Genomic DNA, 19,845 nt, shown 5'->3' on the forward strand with positions numbered 1-19,845 from the left:
CTATACCCTAAAACTTAAATAAGTTTTACATAAATACTTAGAATTTTTAGTGTTGTAAAAATCTAAACATCTTCACATTGGAAAAATAGTGGTGGTACACAGTAATGGATTGTTGCCTTGGTACAGGTATTGACAAGGCAGGAGAACTGATACAATTTCACATGAAGGTAAATTTACATAATCTAAGTGTGCAAAGCACACATTCTTCCTGTTGTAGAGACCAACATCTTATTCTGAAGGCAGCCAACATCTTATTCTGAAGGCAGCCATATAAACCTACCATTGTAAAAGTTTGTGTAAAGTGATTTGAGGAGACGCCTGTAACTCAGAGTAATGGATCTAATTCATTTGAGGGGAATACAGAAGGAATTCCTAAAGGAGGTGACACCTGCAGACAGTCTCAAAGTAGTTAGACTAATGGTCTGTGTGCTTTTCTAAACCTGTTCTCATCTTAATTTCTACTACTATTACACCGAGCCATCCTTTCAACTATATTGTTTTACTTACTATACGGTGGCTAGTCATCTCTGTTGCCAAAAACTTTCCCAGTTTCAGCCATGAGAGTCCCACATGCTGGGAAACATCTTACCCCTGGGCATATTGGGGCAGCTGGTCACCCAAATATACTGCTTCCCAATCACACTTATATTTCTGACTCTTCCTTTGCTCGTGCCAGTTCCCCGTCTGGAATGGGCTATCACCTTGTCACTGCCTTGAGTTTATCACAGGGCCTGCATAGATCTTTGTGCCCAACAGAGGCTCATGAATTGATGGTTGATAGTACATAAATGTTGGCATCTCTTCTTTTAAACATGGCACTGCAGCACAGATTCCTGAAATCACTTACTCAATATTTTTATGACAGTACTAAGTCTAGAACCCAGGCCTGGCCCCATGTCTTCCACAGAGCATTGTCAAACTACCCAGCATTAAGTCAAGCACGTTCCTGTACCTGTACCCCTTGAGACCTCAGGATCAGTTTAACAGTTTCATCCTGGGTTATGAAAGGTCTCCTAGTCCCCTCTAGTTGTGCTGTCAGTAATCTGTCCAACCAGATTACAGGAGAAGGGATTCTGCCTGTTGTTCTGTATGCAGTGCAAATCATGACAAGACTATTTCTACGTAATATGCAGCCAGTCAGTGTTTGGGACTGGACTTGAGTCTGTATAAAGTAACTACTTTGTTTCCAGATTCTGAAAAGGTGAAGCAACCACAGTCCCCATCCCTCCTAGAATAAGTATAGGTGGACAGGAAATGCTGAGTCGTGGGCTCTTTTGCAACTGGGTAGATGTCACATCCAGTCTCAGTGCTGGGGTGATTCAAGATTTGGTTTATGTGGCTCATTCAAATGCAGTCCATAGCTCTTCAGGCTCCTAGTTGCCCCATTAAAACATTAAACTGCAGAGAGGGTGTGGAAGCCCATCAGGCTTCTGATTAACGGAATTGGGTGACAACATCAGAAAGGCTCCAGAGGTTGAAATCTCTGTAGTGTACCTGGTCTCAGATGGAATCAGTCCTTTAACTATGGCTGTCCCTGGGAATCCCTCCTAACTGGGCATCACACAAGGGCAAATAAAAATGAATCCATTGGAGAATTGGTAGAGTAGAAGCCCATCAGACCTCTTTGCATGAAGTCAGATTTTCTTCTGCACTTAAGAAAGCTAAGTTACATTGGGACCTAATCTCAAGATCTTTATAGAACTTTCTCCTTCTCTTCTGCTTTTAATTTTACCTGTGGAGGTGATGGCATTTGACTAGCCTCCTTGGGATTTCTGGGATTTCACTTGAGTCAGGGTTATGTCACGAGGTACAGAAGTTGGAGTCAGACACCTGATGTGCTTGTCCCACCTCTGCCTTTCTGTTTGATCATGAGCTTGAAGCAGTGGAGAAGAGCATAGGCTTTGGAAGGACAGCTGCAGGATCCCCAGACCCATTACCTAATCTGCCCAAGTGGCCATTACATTATCTACAAAATGGAAGTCATTCTATCGACCTCTTAGGTTTGCAGGTGTACTCAGTGGCACGCTGTTTCTAAAGCACTTAGTAGAGGGGCCAGACATGTAGTAAGCCCTTAATAAATGGTAGTCTTCCATGGTTATTATGGTTATTACTGTAAACCCTTCCTTTCTTCATTCATTCACTAGCCATTTATTGAGAACAGGGCTACTGTGACATTTAAGCTGTTTCTTGAAGGCCTAGGAGGGTTTGACCTGATGGGAAGAGTTAAGGAGGACAGACTTTTCACTTAGGGGAGGCGGTGGGGGCAGGGAGGAGACAGAAAATCATGAACACAGGTGTGTGGTGGGCTGCAGGGCATGTGGGAGGAAAGAAGAAGGTTCAATATTTAATTGAATTTTTGTTTCTGAATTTCTAGTATTTCAGTATTATCCTCGTGTTTCTCTCTTCCTTGGCCAGTTAGAATGCTGCTGACAGGAACTTCTTACTAATGCGGTTTCCTGCACACTGCTGACCTAATGCAACCCCAGCCTGGTCCCTCTCACTCCTGTGTCCATGGGGCATTTTGCAGCTCACTCATTTGAGTTTGGGGTATTCTGTAGACAGTAGGTAGCTGAGATCACCTTGGTCTCCACCACAATAGATCTCATATATACTAAGCACTCAGCCTATCTACTAGATATGTTAAACTTCAGTTGATATTTTACTGCGACACATTTTGAAATCATTGCTTTTTTATTGTTTGAAACTAAAATTTTCTTTTTTAAATAAAGAGAAGATTGTCTTGAATGATGCCTTGAATGATGCAATGATGCCTTGAATGATGCCTTGGCTTTTTCCAGAAGTTTTTCAAAACTTTTCCTTAAACAATTTTCAATGGATTTATGAGTTTACCCTCATTGAAAACACAAACCATAATTATCTTTTAAAAAAGGAACATATATTTCCATTCTTCCCTTTAATTTATCATGAAATCAATTTTTTTTTTATTTTGCCCTAGCTGGTGTGGCTCAGTGGATTGAGTGCCGGCCTGTGAACCAAATGGTCCCAGGTTTGATTCCCAGTCAGACACATGCCTGGGTTGAGGGCCAGGTCCCCAGTAGGGGATGCTTGAGATGCAACCACACATTGATGTTTCTCTCTGTTTCTTCCTCCCTTCTCCTCTCCAAAAATAAATTTAAAAATATTTTTAAAAAACCTGTTTATTTGATTAGCCCATTTATGGGTCCTGCCTTTTTGTCTGTTAGCAATTATTAAACAAAATAACTAGCCTCTGTTTACAAAGGCTCTTCCGTGGGGGGGAAATGGCTAAATCCTATTTTGTTTTCTGCTGCAGACAGTGGCCACAACTGAGGAGAAGCCCGATGTGCAAAGCAGTTGTGAGAGCCAGGTGGGCAGCAGCCTCAGAGATGAACACCTGCACCTGGGACCAGTGGACACCAGTGTGCATGTGGGGTTGAACCACGCTGCCCTGTGGCCACAGGCTTCTGGCCCTGAGAACATGACAACAGCCCAGAACGGCCACGGGCAAGTTGCTGCAATCCCCTGTTCAGGCTCGGAACTGCCAGATGCCAGCATGGTGATTTACCCAGTCTGTCAGAACGGAGGGTGCAGTGGCGAAGCCCAGGACTCCAGGCTGGGCCCTACCAAGCTTGTGCGCCTCTTCTCAGTGAGCAGGAAGAGGACAGGTGTCAACCCCGAGAGGCCCCACTCCATGGTCCTGATGGGGCAGTCCTCCACCTGGAATGCCCTGGCCTCTTTTCGGAAGATGGGATCTTTTAAAAAACTGAAGTCCTCCGTTCTTCAGGGAATTCAAAAGCGAGAGGGGCCCTATGCAGCTAAGGAAGAGGCCTCGGAGCCTGATTTGGGCCCAGCGCTCCCCAATGGGGCAACTGTAGTAGTCTCAGCAGGCAGGTGCATCTCCTTGGAAGCTGCCAGTGGGCTCCCCCAGCCTGGCCCCGCATCGGACAGCTCGGAGCCAGAGGAGGCAGATGATGCCTTCCAGAGGAGCACACACCGCTCCCGCAGCCTGCGCCGTGCCTATGGCTTGGGCCGCATCAGCCTTCAGGACTGTGAGCACCACAGCTTGCCCTTGCCCTCTGCCATCCAGGAGCCCCCAGTGTGCGCCATCCTTGTGAAAGACTCTGAGAACAACGGCATCTCCTCCCAGAGGAGCAAGAGCACTGACAACCTGAACTTCCGGAGGAAGAGTTCTTTCAGAAGGAAGTCTGCCTCCAACCCCGAGGACCTCAAGACAGTGCCCGACAGGCCCATGCCCCTACTAACGCTAAGCAGCTGCTCTGCAGACTCAGAGAAGCTCAGCAGGTCTGAGAGGAGGACAAAACGCTGGAAGAGCCCCATCAGGGCCAAGGACTTTGACCGGGTCCTCAGGCTGGTGAGCAGAGCCACAGAGGCAGCCTTGAAGCGAGAGCGACCCAGGAGCCCGGCGGCCGCCCCGAGGCCCAGGCCCTGCAGCCACCTGCACGAGGACTACTCGCGCCGGGTGTCCAGCAGCGTGGAGCTGGAGCGCAGGAGGTGCACCATTGCCCCAGGCTTCAGCCCAGCCGGCCCGTGGGGCCCCCAGCTGAACATGGAGCCGGTGGTGTTTCCACTCCAGACCCAGAGCATCGGTCCTTGTGCTGGCAGCTCACCCCTGAGTTCAACTGCCCAGGAATTATTGCCCCAAGATTCCCATGAACCAAAACCTGGCAGCCAGTTTATATTGGAACCTGAGCAGCCTCTCACGCCACTAAGGCCCACCACACCCAAGCCCCCTAGTCCTCAGAACCCAGGCACAGGAAATGCCAAGTGTGCTAACAATCTCAGTGTGTTGTCCCTGAGTTCAGTGGACAATGACGAGAAGTCAGAAGGTCTTGTGTCCTTCCCAGATTCAGTGCAAGCCACATGTGACAAAGGCAGTAAGGACAGCAGTTCCAGCAGCCACCCTCAGCTGAGCCTCAGTGGGGCTTGGAATCTAGAAGAAAAGGAGGAGGAGGAGGTAAGTACAGAGCAGGGACCTCTTGTCCATGGCCTACTGTGTGAAAGTGGTCGTGACAGCACTTCCCTTCATTTCTGCTGGAGGTTGCCCAGTGCGATGGCAGAGGCCCCTGTCTGCAGATTGTGTTGCTATTACAATTGTTCACATCAAGTTGTGGTTTACCACATTCAGAGGTTATCTTTATCTCTTTTTAAATGAACTGCTAATGTAGAAAATTCTTGAGATGGTACTTACTACACCATTTATTCAAAAGATATTTTATTGAGCTCCAACTATGTGCTAGATCATAGGGAGGGGATGAGCAGGGGGGTGAAAAAGACCTGTCTTCCATTCCAGGCAGCTAATGGTGGCTCTCAAAATTTTTATTTTTGAAGCATTTGCTATTACCCATAGATTTCTTTTTTTAAAAAAATATTTTAAATGGTTTCTGTATTCTTTTCAACCAAGTGCATACACTAAATGAGTTTGTGTTGAGAGATCATTACATGTTCTAAGTCTAGTTTTTTTTCCCTAAGAATGAATTAGAAATGGATAGTTTGACACCTGCCAAGCTCTGAGTAATGACTGTTCAAAGAAATTTTTATGATGGGTTTTGTACTTATTTTTAGAGGACAATATAAGCATCTCATGAATTGATTCAACTAATAACTGTCAAGGCCACAAACTCAGTGTTCTTTTCATATCCTGTGAAGCATCCAAACCACTTTACCTAACTGTATAATTTTCACTTTATAAATAAATGCATTAGGTAATATTACCTAACAGAGTTGAAAGATGAGGGAATGCATCCATGTGTATATATTACAAATTATACTTCACATATATTTCTAGCGACTGTTCCTTCCCACTGGTCTTTGGACAGGATCTCAGTGTTGGCTTAATGCTGCCAATGAATGAATATATATCTTTCGCAAGCCAGGACAGCCTCTATAGAGAGACTTAGAAAGCAAAGCCTATTGTAGGTGACTTTCAGGAGATCTACATCAGCCTGAAGGATCCCTGGGCAGCCAGAGAAAGTGAGTTGGCCTCATTTTTGTGGATCTAGGTATATGTGAGACCTCAAGGCCAGAATGTCTTGCAGAGATCTCATATATGAGCACCATTTGCTCATTTGCAGATTTCCAAAGAAGTCTTGGGGGGCAGTTGCAAGGACACAGGACTTGCCACCAGACCTGGGAAGGTGTTCCGGTTCTGCTAGCTCTGCTTTATGTAATTGGCCAAGGTCTGCCCCAGTCTGGGCTTCACTCCTTCCTGGTTGGTGAGATGAAACACAGTTCCTTCCAGCAAACACCCTGAACTGCCACACTGGTGGCTTGGGACACCCTCCCCGCAAAAAGGATTGGTGTAGGTCCAGAGGGTTTTTATGTTAAGGTGGGGATTTTATTTTTTGTTTAACAAAACTGGGTAAAAAAAATCATTAAAATATTGTATTTCTGAGTACTTATTAAGTGAACATAAGCAAGCCTTAGTTTCTAACTTAGTTACTTCCTTGAGTGATTTGGCTGTTATAAAGTTTTACATGAATATATGCTATCCTTAGTTATATATTACTTAACTGCTACCCACAAGGGATCACTAAAGATAGAAGGCAGGGCACAAGTTACTAAAATTGCACACATGTTGATAGATAATTTACAAATTTGCCTCAGGACAATAATCACATTTTTAAGTTACATCATTTCCTCAAAATTCTTATATAACATATCAAGCTTTCTCTTGTACTTTTAATATAAATGTATATTTATATACATTTATATTAAATGTATATAAGAACAAAACACAATGATAATTTTGCCAATTTTTATTTTGTATACTGGTAATCTTCAGTTTTTTTAAAAAATATATTTATTTATTTTTAGAGGGAGGGGAAGGGAAGGAGAAAGAGTGGGAGAGAAACATCAGTGTGTGGTTGCCTCTCATGCATACCCCACTGGGGAACTGGCCCGCAACCCAGGCATGTGCCCTGACTGGGAATTGAACCAGCGACCCTTTGCTTCACAGGCCCATGCTCAATCCACTGAGCTACACCAGCCAGGGCAGTAATCTTCAGTTTTACTTGGAGACAGTGCTTGTACAATATTACCTGAAACTCTTTTATTTAATTTTCTAAACAACAAAAATTTATTTTGTGATAGTGCTAGAGGCCAGAAGTCCCAGATTTTCTCTTTTATCTTGACATTTAGAAGCAAAATGAAACAAAGCAAACAACAAAAAAACTTTGAAAAATGCAAGAATTCCAGCCTTCTAGGTTAAAAGCAGTTTTGTCTATCTTGTATAGCATTATACAAAATTAAATTTTAATCTTTATCGTATCTTAATATACAGTATGGTTCTTTTTAGAAATGTATTGATAGCATGGCTCTACTTTGGTGTTTAAAGCTAGTTTAAGCTGTGGCTATTGTTGAGTACAAAAAGGTTGAAACCTGTGTATATTATGATATTTAAAATATTATAATGCCATTTTCAATAAAGGAGAATATTTTTTATTTAGAATCATTTATTTGTAACTAGCCACTCCAAAAGTGACAAAATATTTTTTAAAACTAAGCAGTTAAACAAGATTTTATATTACTGTGAAAAAGAGTTGGAAAATGTCAAGCTACCTTCATTTATAGAGCTTTGTAGAAAACTCACCTGAGTCCCTAACGTTGTGCTTCTGCCACCTAGTGGTAAACTTTGTTGTAAGAGCAAAAATCAGTTGAGTGAATTCCTGAAATTGTTGCTTGGTTTAAACATGCATTGTAACATTTATACTTGTCCAGAGTGCTCCCTCATCATTATAAAGGTACAGGCACAAGAATTTAGTGTTACTGCGGGTTTCCTACCAAGTCACCCAATAACACCTTTGGCTGAATGGGGTCATTGGTAAAGGAGCCATGTCCTTACTTACGCAGTATAGACTCAGTAGCTAGTGATAATGTGATTTTCAGCCTTTTTCATCTCATGGCACATGTAAACTAATTACTAAAAATCTGTGGCACACCAAAAATATATTTTTGGCAATCTGACAAAAACATTTGGTATAATTTTGATTCATTCACACCAGGCAGCTATTGTTGTATTGGCTATTGTCACTTTTTTATTTGAAAATCTAAGGGAAAAGAGATTAGTGCCCCAGGCTATTCAGGTATTGTATGTTCTAAAAATTATTGCAGCAAACAGTTGAAAATTGCTGTCATAGATGAGGCTCTTTTAAGTGATGAGAAACCATTGTAATTCCTTCACAGAGGGCGTTAGTCTCTTGGTAAATGTTTCTTTCTAGTTTGGTTGGGACCCTGGTTCTGCCATTCAAAAGATACCTAATGTTGGGCAAACTGTTGAACTTCTGTTGACCTCAGTCTTCTCAAGGGTAAAACATGAAATAGCTTTATGATTTGTAAGAACTAAGGAAATTATACATGTTAAAAACGATCTCGTGTTTAACAGTGGCTGCCACTCTGTGATGTTTACTATTGGTTTAGACAATTTTTCCATCCTAGACTGATCTGATTACTTACTATATGGGCCAGTTAAAGTCAGTTTTTTCCCCCAAACTGGTTTTTAACATGCCGTATAGGTGATTGTGAAGTTCCTCAATTAGTTTGACTTCACATTAATTTATTTAATACATAAGAGTTAGGTTTTACTATAGCCTAACATTTGTTATTTTAATAAAACACAAAACTAACTTTGTTAAGCACCCACCAAGTATAAGACACTCAGTTGGGTATAGCTCTATAAGGAAGAGTAGGTGACAACAAGATTATAGATGAGCTAAGATGTATTCGCATCATAGTAGAACTCTGCAAAATGTATTAAATCCCATAAAAGGAAGTAAAACCATACTGCTGTAGGGTTTCAGAAGAGTTGTAGTTTTTACCCATGTCCAAGTAAAGGAAGGCTTTGTAAGGGTGATCAGATCTGAAGGTGAGAATTCTTCAGTAGTTTTGGAGAGAAAGGTGGGACGTGTCAGTGGTCAGATGTACAGAGATTGTGTGCGATTTGAGAAAATAGGAAGTAACGTAATTTGGTTTGGTGTGGGGGAATGGTCTGGGGTAGGATGAAATCATTAAGTGCAGATCATGGGCACTCTGAAATTCCCAAGTAAAGAATCTACACATTACTTGGTAAACACCGAGGCATCAAGGATGTTTTTGAACAGAAAAGAGCCAGACTCAGAACTATGTTTCAGAGGAATTAGTCCACCATTGGTAAAAAATAGAATTGGGGAAAAATGTGGCCAGAGGGAAAGCTATCAGGATATATTGCCAATGAGAGCTCAGAGGTAATAAGACTGTGAAACAGGAGTGAATGAAACACACATCATATATAGTAACACACCTTATTCATTTATTACCTAGCTACTACTATATGCCAGACATAGGGACAAAAAAGACCTTTTTCGTTGTTGGTTGGTTAGTTTTTTAAAAGCTATTCTTATTCTCATGGCTTCACAGTCTAATTGGCAGATTGGAATGTATACAGATCACTATAATACGTTGTGATAAGAATTTTGAATGAGGAATGTACAGAGTAGCATGGGAGCTGCAAAGAAGTATTAACGCTGGGTGCAGAATGGCATTATTGGGGAAGGACAGTTGAGTGGGGTCTCAAAGATTATGTTGGGGGGTACAGGGTGCAGGAGCGGCAGGGCCTTCCAGTCCAATTATAAGAGCATGGGAGAGGGGCAGGCACTGTAGACAGGGGAGTCAGCCAGAGGAGTTCTCTAAGCTTCATTTTCCTCCCCTGTAAACCGAGGTGGTAAAATGAAGATTAAATGAGGCAATCGTACAGAGTACTTAGCACTGAGCTTTGCAAACACTAAGAGTCCACAAAGAGGCTAATCTGTTGTACCAAGGGAAGGCTACATTGCTCACCATACTTTTGTCCAGGGTTGTTGGGTGGAGAAGTGAGAGATAAGATTGGAGAGATAGGTCTGTATATAATTTTAGGACGGTCCTTGCTTGGACCTGTGGAGTTAGAACTTTACCCTGCATTAGAAACCCCAAGAAGTGTTTAACCAGGGACTGCAGAGGAGGGTCTGGATGGGGTAGCCTGGGAGAGGCGGTGCTCCTCACTAGTCTAGGTCAGAGGTGACGAGATCTATGCTGAGGCCAGGGAAATGGAGAGGAGGGGAAGACCCCCAAATGACCTCACAGTTTACGTAACTAGCATTTGAATGTGGGTGGGGGAGTGAGAAGTCAAAGATAACAGCGTGGTTGGGAGGATATTGTTGTGTAGGGATCAGTAATCAAACAAACCACACGAACAATGGACTACAGCTGACTTTGGGTTATTATCCTAGCCCACTAACACAATGGCACCTTCTGGGAAATCACTTTCCTTTTCTGAGCCTCAGTTTACTTGAACACTGAAGTGTTCAGGGTTTTATAATTTTCTTCCTCAGAGATTTGTATCTTTAGCCATTGTACTACATAGTCTTATGAAGTTAAAATAATGTAGGTGTTTGACTAGATTTTAGTTCTGTAGAATACGAATTGTTATTACCACATGGGGTAATCATGGTGTGCCCCAGGCTCTGAGGTGGTGATTTCAACTCACCCACTACTCCACTGACTCTCATCCCAGCCTCGGAAAGAAAAAGGAGAATTCTGTGGCACCACAAGGTTGTGTCACCAAAATAAAGCCTCTTTCCAGCTTTGAGTACTGGAATAGTTAATAGGTGAGCAAGGGCTCATTTGAGGCTTATTTGCCATGTGAATTAAGAATCATGGAGTTTTATGATAATGATGGGTACTTCATACATAATGATAGCTTCAAGGTGCTGGTGTGGTATGATTTAATCAGAGATATAGGTACACAGCCTAATTTTGACTCTGTAGATTGCTTAGATGTTACTCTTTGGGTTACTCAGATAGCTAATTGGAAGATTCAAACAGTTCTCGTGAAGGCTAGAAATCACCCAGAGCTATTTCAGAGCCATTCTTAGGAGCACAGAGATGGGGTTGTATGTATGACATATGTGTAGTGACCCTAGAAAGTCTGTGCAAGATTTTTTAGGAGTTTGATTTAGATATAATTTGTGTAACATAAAACTCACCCACTGCAAGCATACAGTTTGATGACTTTTAGAAAGTCATAGTTATGCAGCCACCACCACAGTCAAGTACAAAATACTCCTGTCATCCCAAAAGTTCCTCCACGCCCTTTCACAACCCATCCCTTCTCCCACTAAGTCCTAGGCAACTGCTGATTAGTATTCTGTCTCAATGCTTTTTTAATGTAACTCGGTGACTGTGCATTTAGAGTTGTGCAGCCATCGCCATTATCTGCCATAATTTTAGAACATTCCAGAAAGGAAGCGCAGGCTCACTGCAGCCATTCCCTCTTCCATCCCTAGTGCCTGATCTACTTCTTGTGTCTGTGAATTAAACCTTTCTGGATACTTCATTGGAATGGAGTAAATAACACAGGATTGCTTTTGTCTGGCTTCTTTCACCTAGGTCCAACCATGTGGTAGCATGTATCGCTACTTCATTTCATTTTATGATCAAATAATATTCAGTTGAATGGATGGCCCACATTTGTTTATCCACTCATCAGTTGGTATATACATGAGCAGTCTCCACTTGTTGGCTGTTGCCAGAAATGCTGCTGTGGACATTGGACATATGTTTTCATTCTCTTGGGTAGGTAACTAGGAGTTGGATTTCCATCTCATACAGTAATTCTGTGTGTAACCGTAACTGCCAAGCTGTTTGCTGCAATAGATGTCCCATTGCAGTTCCCACCAGCAGTGTGTTAGGGTTCTGTTTTCCCTGCATCCTTGCCAGTACTTGGTATTGCCAGTGTTCTGGATTCTAGCCCTTCATGGGGGTATATAGTAGTATTTTATTTTTATTTTAATTAACATTTCCCTAATGACTAATGATGTTGAGCATCTTTTCATGTGTTTATTAGCCATTCATTTACCTTATTTGGTGAAATATCTATTCAAATATTTTGCTCCTAATTTTACCGCATTTTTGTTTATTATTGAGCAGTAAGATTTGTTTATATATTTTGGATACAAGTCCTTCATCAGATGTAAAACTTAAAAATATTTTTATGTTTATTTTTTATTGATTTCAGAAGAGAGAGAGAAAGAAAGGGAGAGGGAAAGCAAGAGAACCATCAATTTGTTGTTTTATTTATTTGTGCACTTATTGGTTGATTTTTACGTGTCCTGACTGAGAATTGAACCTACAGCCTTGACATATCAGGATGATGCTCTAACCAACTGAGCTACCCTGTCAGGGTGCAAATATCTTCTCATAGTCTCTGGCATTGCTTTTTCTTAAAGGTGTCTTTTGAAAAGCAAAAGTATCTAATTTTGATGAAAATCCAATTAATTTTCTTTTAGGCATCGTGCTTCTGGCATTAGATCTAAGAAATCTTTGTCCTAAGGTCACAAAGATTTTCTCCTGTCTTATCTTCTGGAAGTGTTAGTTTTAACTCTTACTTTAGGTATACATTCCATTTTTAGTTGATTTTTGTGTGTAACATGAAATAAAGGGCTTGGCTCACTTTCTGGCACACGGACACCCGGTGATCCCACCTCCATTTGCTGAGCTGCCTGCGGTTGTTAACACCACAGAGAACATAAGTTTCCATGCTCTTCTGTGTCCTCAGTTTTCTCTCTCGCAAAGGAGCCCCAGAATCTGAGTACCAAGAATTAAAATTACAATTGGAAAGATAATTTGAAAATAATGTTATTTGTACTTGTAATAAGTCTTTTTCTAATGAAAGTAATGTTTTGTTACGGGGACATGGGCTATATTATCCATGTTTCACAGCATTCCCTAAGTAGTTGCCCTGGGCGCACACCCCTCTGTAGACGTTGCCCCGGAGTGTGCTTTTCCCTGTGTTGTGAAGAGAATGGATATGCTACCAGTCATCTTTGTGATAGTTTATATTTAGTTGTTCCTGAGGTGTTTTTGGTTTATTTATTTTCACATTCCTTTGCAGGAGAAAAATTCCTAAATAAAAAAAAATCTCTTGTAGAAATTTAATTAAATCATAGGAATGCATCCACGTGTGTAAATAACCTTCCACTTAAACAACTGAAACATTTTCTAACTCAGTATTTGCTTTTTCATTTATTTTTTAATTATAGTTAACAACATATTATATTAGTTTCCAGTGCACAACATAGTAATTAGACACTTATACATCTTACAAGGTAGTCACCATGATAAGTCTAGTACCATCTGGCTCCCTATATAGGTGTGATATTATCAACTGTATTCCCTATGCTATACATTACATCCATGACTAATTTTATAACTGGAAGTTTGTACTTCTTTTTTTATATTTTATTTATTTATATTCAGAGGGGAAGGGAAGGAGAGAGGGAGAAAAACATCAATGTACGGTTGCCTCTGGTGTGTCCCCCTGCTGGGAACTGGCCTGCAACCCAGGCATGTGCCCTGGCTGGGAATCGTAGCTCAATCCACTGAGCTACGCCAGCCAGGTCCACACTTCTTAATTTCAGTCTTTTTTTGTTTGCTTGTTTTTTTAAGTTGCATTTTATTTAAATTGTAAATCACATGATTTTTATTTTCAAAGCACTCTGTTTTCAAAAACCTTTAATGAGCTGGGCCAAACCTATACATCTTAAAGGGTGGGAGAACTGTGAGATCCTGCTATTTCCAGAGGGAAGGTGAGTCAGGGACTATAATTTAATCAAACAGTAGAGGGCCAGGACTCAGTCCACACCAAGCTCTGCTCTGCCGACAGGCTTCAGGTCAAACAGCCACATGACTGTGCTACATTCTCAGCTTGTCCTATGGTGCTGGGACTTTAGTTCTCTCAATAACCTTAAAAGGGGCATTATTACCCCACTTCACAGATGAGGCAACTGCATCTTAAAGAGCTTAAGGTACAGGGCCAAGGCCACACTGGCAGCAGAGGGCACCAGGCGCTTCCTACCACTCTGCATCTACACCCTCGGGGCGCTCAGGGCAGCCGGGGCCTGGCAGCACTCTCCCTCCTCCCTCAGCCCCGGAGGCTGTGCGACAGATGTGGCAGGCTTAACTCGCTGCCATTCAAAGGCTTCCGTGGCCTTATTTTTTTCTAGTTCAACACACAGACTTTATTCAGATTTCATCCATTGTCTTACTTGTGGTCTGTGTAGTTTTTCGGGTACAGGATCCCATCCAAGACCACCTGTCACATTTCCAGGTGTCAGGTCTCTTCAGCCTTCCTCCATCTGGGGCAGCCTTTCCTTGTCTCTGTGTTGAAGCTCAGTCTTTTTTTAAAAGAAGTTTCTCCTTGCTTTGAAAAGGTTTATGCTCCTCATGACATAAACAGCTATTTCTTTTCCAGTGGAAAGTTTCAAAGTATTTCTGAGTGGGTGCTCGGTGTTTGAGAGTCAACAGAACTTTATAAACTTAAAGGGCCACTTCTAAAATTACTTCTAAAAATGTAATATCTAAAGGAAGAAGAGTATATACAGGTATCATATAAAAATAACATATAATTCTTGAATTTACAGTGGCTCATTTCTTGAACAGTTTCTCTCTAGTGAATTAATATCAAATAGAATTTTCCCATTAAAAACGAGGGGGAGAAGAAGACAGAATTATATACCTGAGTTAAGATGCTAGTTTTGATAGAAGTTACTATAATAACCATTTGTAATCAAGTGTAAATGATATACTGTATCATATTAATAAATAAACTTTCTAAAGTATATGAAATACTTAAATGAAATCTTAAATGAAATGATATGAAGTAATATAATAGTGTATTTGCTGAGTGTCTTACAGCCTGTCAAGGCCTGGCAGGTCCACCCTGGATTCAGGTGGACAGAAGACAAGTCGAGAAACCATGGGGATGCTTGACATGCCTTATTCAAGGGTGGGCAAATCTACTCATGCTGCAAGGTGCGTATCTGCCAGCAGGAAGCCCCCAACTTCCTTACATATTAAATGCATACAAAGCTGGCTGGGAGCCAAAATATTGTATAACACAGTGCGATTCTGCGCATGCAGGCCCACTAAATGTTATGGAACACAGTTTATTGGACCCAGACTCAAGGCTGTGGGAACACTGCTTACCTTAGTTCCCCAGACATGCGGGTGAAGGAGCCAGACTGACTTCGTTTACCCTACAATCTACCCCTTCTGGGTTCCTCACCACACAGTCTACACGAGGATATCCTCTGCGAAGGTCACTTGCCAGAGAGAGCAGACCCTGCACCCATAACCCGCAATAGCAGTACAGGCTATGGCAACAAGCAACCAAAATACAAGCACTGTGCTTGTATGCCCAAAACAGCAAAGACCCACCACCACTCAGTGGCTACAGATGTTCACCATTCCTGCAGGGGATCACTTGTCAGGTGTTCAGTAGCACGGGTCTCAGAAGCTTGTGCCTATAAAGCTTGACTGGCATTTTGATGGACATGAGGAACACATACTAGGGCACACACCCCACCATGGGGTGCAGTGAGCATATCTAAAGCCATACGGTTTTGCAAGGCTACTTTTCACAATTGATATACTTACTCATTTAAAATGCTTAAGGAATCATGTGTTGCATTCAATGTATGAGCAGTGCGCAAAGCTAAAGCAGTTATTTCAGTCTCAGTGACTACAGAAGCAGCTTGAGGAGAAAAAAATAGCTAATGGGTAATACCACTAGGGAGTACACTATACCCAGTGTCATGCCTTAAACACCTCCTAATTGGTTGGCCGGAGTACAAGAGTTTTCTAAACTCAAGCAGGCAAATAAGGCCATCCCCAAGTACAACAAGCAGTCTAATTTCCAGGCAGGAAAGGCCACCCAATGAGACACACACCCAGAGGGCTGCAGTTTCCACTGGAGCCCTCTTATGTCATTCCTCCCCTCCCAGAAATGGCTTTCAAGTCCAAGTCTGACACAGACTAGTAGGAGTCCAGCCCACCTGGGCTTGTCCTTTGAGGTTCTCAGTACAAAGAGGAGCTAGTCCAGCCAGCTTCACAGCCTCAGCAGTGAGCCACTCTGAGCCGTCCCATATGGAGTAACTGACCAATGGCCTGCGACAGTCATACTGCTGCTTCGCCCCAGCATAGATGTCAGTCCAGGTCACATTCAACAAGGGTTATTCACTGTTGATGCAAACCCCAGCTCATGGGGTCCGCGACATTGTGGATGGGGGAGAGATATTCACATGGACTTCTGAGTCCTGTGGAGGAAAAGGGCGAGCAGCTTGGCTCTAAAGGGGAGCAAAAAGCCTTGGCCCTTGCTTTGATGACCTTTTATTCTTTATGGGCGCATTACATGAAGGTCCTCATTAACTATGCACAGGTTAGCTTTAGGTGGTTACCTTTTACAGTAAACAGGGGAGAGGATGCCAGTAATCACATCACAGAAGAGGGATATTTGCAAATGAAAAGGCAAAAGTGGTTGAATGGGTTACACGCTTCCTTAAGAGGTTTAGCATGGATTTTAGGAAGTTACTTTGTAGTAAATGTTTGCTGCAATTCAGGGTGAGGGAGTTTTTAGCAAAAGCAAGACTAGAAGCGGCCTAGGCACATTGCAGGCCTGATTCCCCATGGGAGAACCTATCCGTGGGCATGGGTCGTGTGCACTGGACCTTGCTTTCCACTGGGAGCTGGGAGCTGGGCCCATGCCATGTAGAGTTGTCTCCTACACACTGTTCCTCTGGTTTCATAACTAAGTCCAGTTTGAGACAGAAGCAGGAGAGATGCACCCTGGGAGGCTGGCTGACATGTTCATGGGGAGTTCAGTGCAGATCCAGCATGCTGATTGGTTAGCTACTGAGGCACAGGTATGAACCCAGTCCAGTAAAGTGTTATTCTGTACTCTCAGGGTGAAAAGACAAAGCAGTTATAGGCACGAGTAAAGGCAAATTAGGACCCTTAGGCTATATGTCACAGGTGGGCACAGGTAACCAGGTTCTTGGTGATTGGAACAAAGATTTGAACCAAACACCCAGAGTTTATAGCAGAGACCATGGGAGCGGGCCAACTCCAAGCAGAGATTGACCTCAGTAACTGGAGGAACTCTATTCTTATAGGGCGGATCCTTCCTGGCTAGTTTTGGCGGCTTTTACTGTGATAAGTAGCTGTAAAGCTACTGCACATGTGGTCTCCTGTGGTTTTCCCTGATTGGCCACCAGGGAAGGGGGTTCCACAATGTCACTGTCACCTAGTTGACCCCCCCTTCTCTGGGATCCCCCTGTACTAAGTTCACCTTTCCCTTTGCCAGAGAATTATAGCTCTCCATGTTAGAGATTGGTGAAAAGGAAAGGAATTACTTATTCAAGTTATACAGACTTAAGAGTAATGACTTAATGTCTTCATCAAAACCCCAAAGTCCCTTAAAACACCCACAAACACACACAGTCCTTCTTTCTCCCTTTACCCAATCCAAGGTACCGTATCTCAGGAAAAGAAATAGAAAGCCGTGTGGTGGTTCTCTGCTAAAGCTGCATGATGATTCTTCTCATGGCTGCCGGAGGGCGGGGGGCATGCCCCCCACTCTGGCCAAAGCTACATGGTTCTCTCTGCTAAAGCTACATGGTGATTCTCTGTCACATGGCTGTGAGAGTCCCCATTCTGGCCAGAAACATGTCATTCTCTCTCCAACAGCTGCTGTATCTGCATTTAATCCCTGTGCCAGTCTTCCTCTGCAGTCCCATTTCCGACTCCTCCCACAGTCGGCCACACCCACCAGGACTCCCACATCCTCCCAGCTTTACTGGGCTGCCGTAGTGAGTCTGGGCAGGCATGGCCCCATGGTGTGGAGCCAATCATCTCCAAGCTCTCACGCAGCCGCTGTAACGGGGGCTGGGGAGTTGCCTCCCAGTTACATCTTGAGTGGAAGTCACTTGCTTCTCCCTGGATCAACGCATGGCTACAGCTATTTAACATATGTATGAAACCAGTTAAAGGTTATAGATATGTTAAATGACCATTTTAGAGGTTATCTGTGAAACTATTGCTATGCAAAACACCTCAATGGCCCTGCTCCTTGTATCCCATCCCCCCAGCTCAGACTTGTAGGGGTGAGGACACCCCATATTTTTAAATATTTCCTGGGCACCCTGAGTTCTGGACCCCATTGCAAATTCTTCTTTGGGGGGCCCCCTGGCTGCACCCTCCTACGTATATACAAACAAGCTTCTGGTCAGCCAGTAAGTCAGTGGCTGGCAGAGGGGGTCTTCCTGGGTGTGAACACCAGACCTTCATACCTCAGCTGGAGGTTCAGCATCTACTTGCAACAATACTGGAGAACTCATAATGGGCCATAGGGAAATCACAAAGGTGCCGTGAAGAAGCGTTTCATGGTCTGCTGGCCCTAGATATGTCACCTTTTAAGACTGGGGGCCATGTCCCAATCAACCAGGACACTGTTTACAAGTTTCTTTTCATTCCTTGGCCTCAGGGGGCAACAAGAGCCACCCAGCACATGTGGGGGGCTTTTACCTCCCAAGGCCATGTCCAAGTGCCTGTGTACCCTTGCTCCAGGCCCTCAGGTGCTGGCAAAAGAATATTTTCTTCCTTTCCCATGCCTGGTTTCAGCAAATCCTTAGCCTGTACCTGTATCAGCACCTGAGCTGCAGTGTAGTGGAGCAGCGCTTCTATGGGAACTGGCCACCCCCTCTGACTCCTCTCATTTAGAGTCTGGAGGACAGTCATAAGCATTTTGTCTAACCCCTCAGCATAGGGGTAGCAGCTGCAGCTCACAGGCCCTGTTTTAAGAGACCATTGTGCCACTTAATCATTCCGGCAGCTTGGGGGTGATAGGCCGCATGGAATTTCCAGTCAGTCTGCAAGTCCAGAACCCACTGTTGTACTAAGGCCCCAGTAAAATGTGTCCCCTGATCATTTTCAGCGATTAAGGGCCATCTATAAGCAGCACATAACCACTCCAGTGCAGCAGTTACTGCTTTCTGATCTGGGTGCTGTGTGGGATAAGCAGCTGAGAGTCCTGTGGCCATGTTCACACCTGTAATAGCAGACTTATATCCCTCTGGATTAGGTAGGGGCCAGTTACATCCACCTGCCACCGGGTCAGTGGTACCACCTGTCCAGTAGTTCCCACTGGCCTCCAGGGATGTTGTCATGAGCAGACAACACAGGTCTCGCAAGCTTCTCATACCTCTGCTAAGATGACAGGTTACCCCCCCGAGTTTTGATAGTGGGCCACATGGTCTTCTGCCTAGCATGTAAGAGGCAAGAGTGTAGCCACTTACACTTCCTGATGGGCTGGTGGGTACAGTTTCTAACACCACACTTTGGCTGGCGGGTCAACCTCATCATTCCCAGGGGAGGCAAGAGGTGCAAGTCCAGTAACATGATACTCAGTGATTGTTTCTGGTGGCCTAACTCCCCTAAGCCAAAAAGTCTGTCCCCACAATGGTCTATGCATAACCATCCATTTATTTGCGTGCCATGTAGAGATTCACAATGTTAGTGTCTGGCACACCGCCCAGCTACCTGTGCAAATAGGGGTGGGGCTTCATTGATTGCCATGAGCCCTATGGCTCAGAGTCCTGCCCACTGGCCGCTCTACCCCACACCAGTGTCAAACCAATTGTCTCTTGTTTCTGGCTGAACTACCACAGCCGTCCACACGGCAGGTTAGACCCTGCTGGACCCATCAGTGTACCATGCATCTGAGGGAGTAGGTGCCTGCCCCTCCTGGAAGGGGCTAGCTTCCATCTCTTCTATAGGGACAGGAACTGTGGATTTCTCATTGACATAAATAACTGGACCCAAACACTTTCTGTGGCTCAGCCTGCAAAGGGCTAGTGGACAGAGTACTCCTTTGTTGCAGATAAGCCCCCCACTTAGCTAATGTGGGCATCGAGCCATCTCACTATGAGCCTTGGCTATCCAGTCTCGGGCCCACCCAACAATGGGATAAGTGGTCCTTATAGTCACTGGGGCAGTTCCTGT

General features: G+C 43.7%; 1 protein-coding gene across 3 annotated transcripts in view; it reads left to right on the plus strand.

The window, feature by feature from the left end:
* Window positions 1–3,359: 3,359 nt before the first annotated feature.
* Window positions 3,360–19,845, plus strand: part of SPATA13 (spermatogenesis associated 13) — an 88,181-nt gene continuing 71,695 nt past the window's right edge. For all 3 annotated transcript variants that reach the window (XM_037064752.1, XM_037064755.1, XM_037064754.1), the window contains exon 1: window positions 3,360–4,954. In XM_037064752.1, coding sequence (XP_036920647.1) covers window positions 3,458–4,954 — 1,497 coding nt within the window. In that variant the 5' untranslated portion in view covers window positions 3,360–3,457. The remainder of the gene's footprint in view (window positions 4,955–19,845) is intronic.

The sequence above is a fragment of the Sturnira hondurensis genome, unplaced genomic scaffold (assembly GCF_014824575.4).
Source record: "Sturnira hondurensis isolate 20B ecotype Veracruz unplaced genomic scaffold, ASM1482457v3 Scaffold0015509, whole genome shotgun sequence".
Taxonomy (NCBI): Eukaryota; Metazoa; Chordata; class Mammalia; order Chiroptera; family Phyllostomidae; genus Sturnira; species Sturnira hondurensis.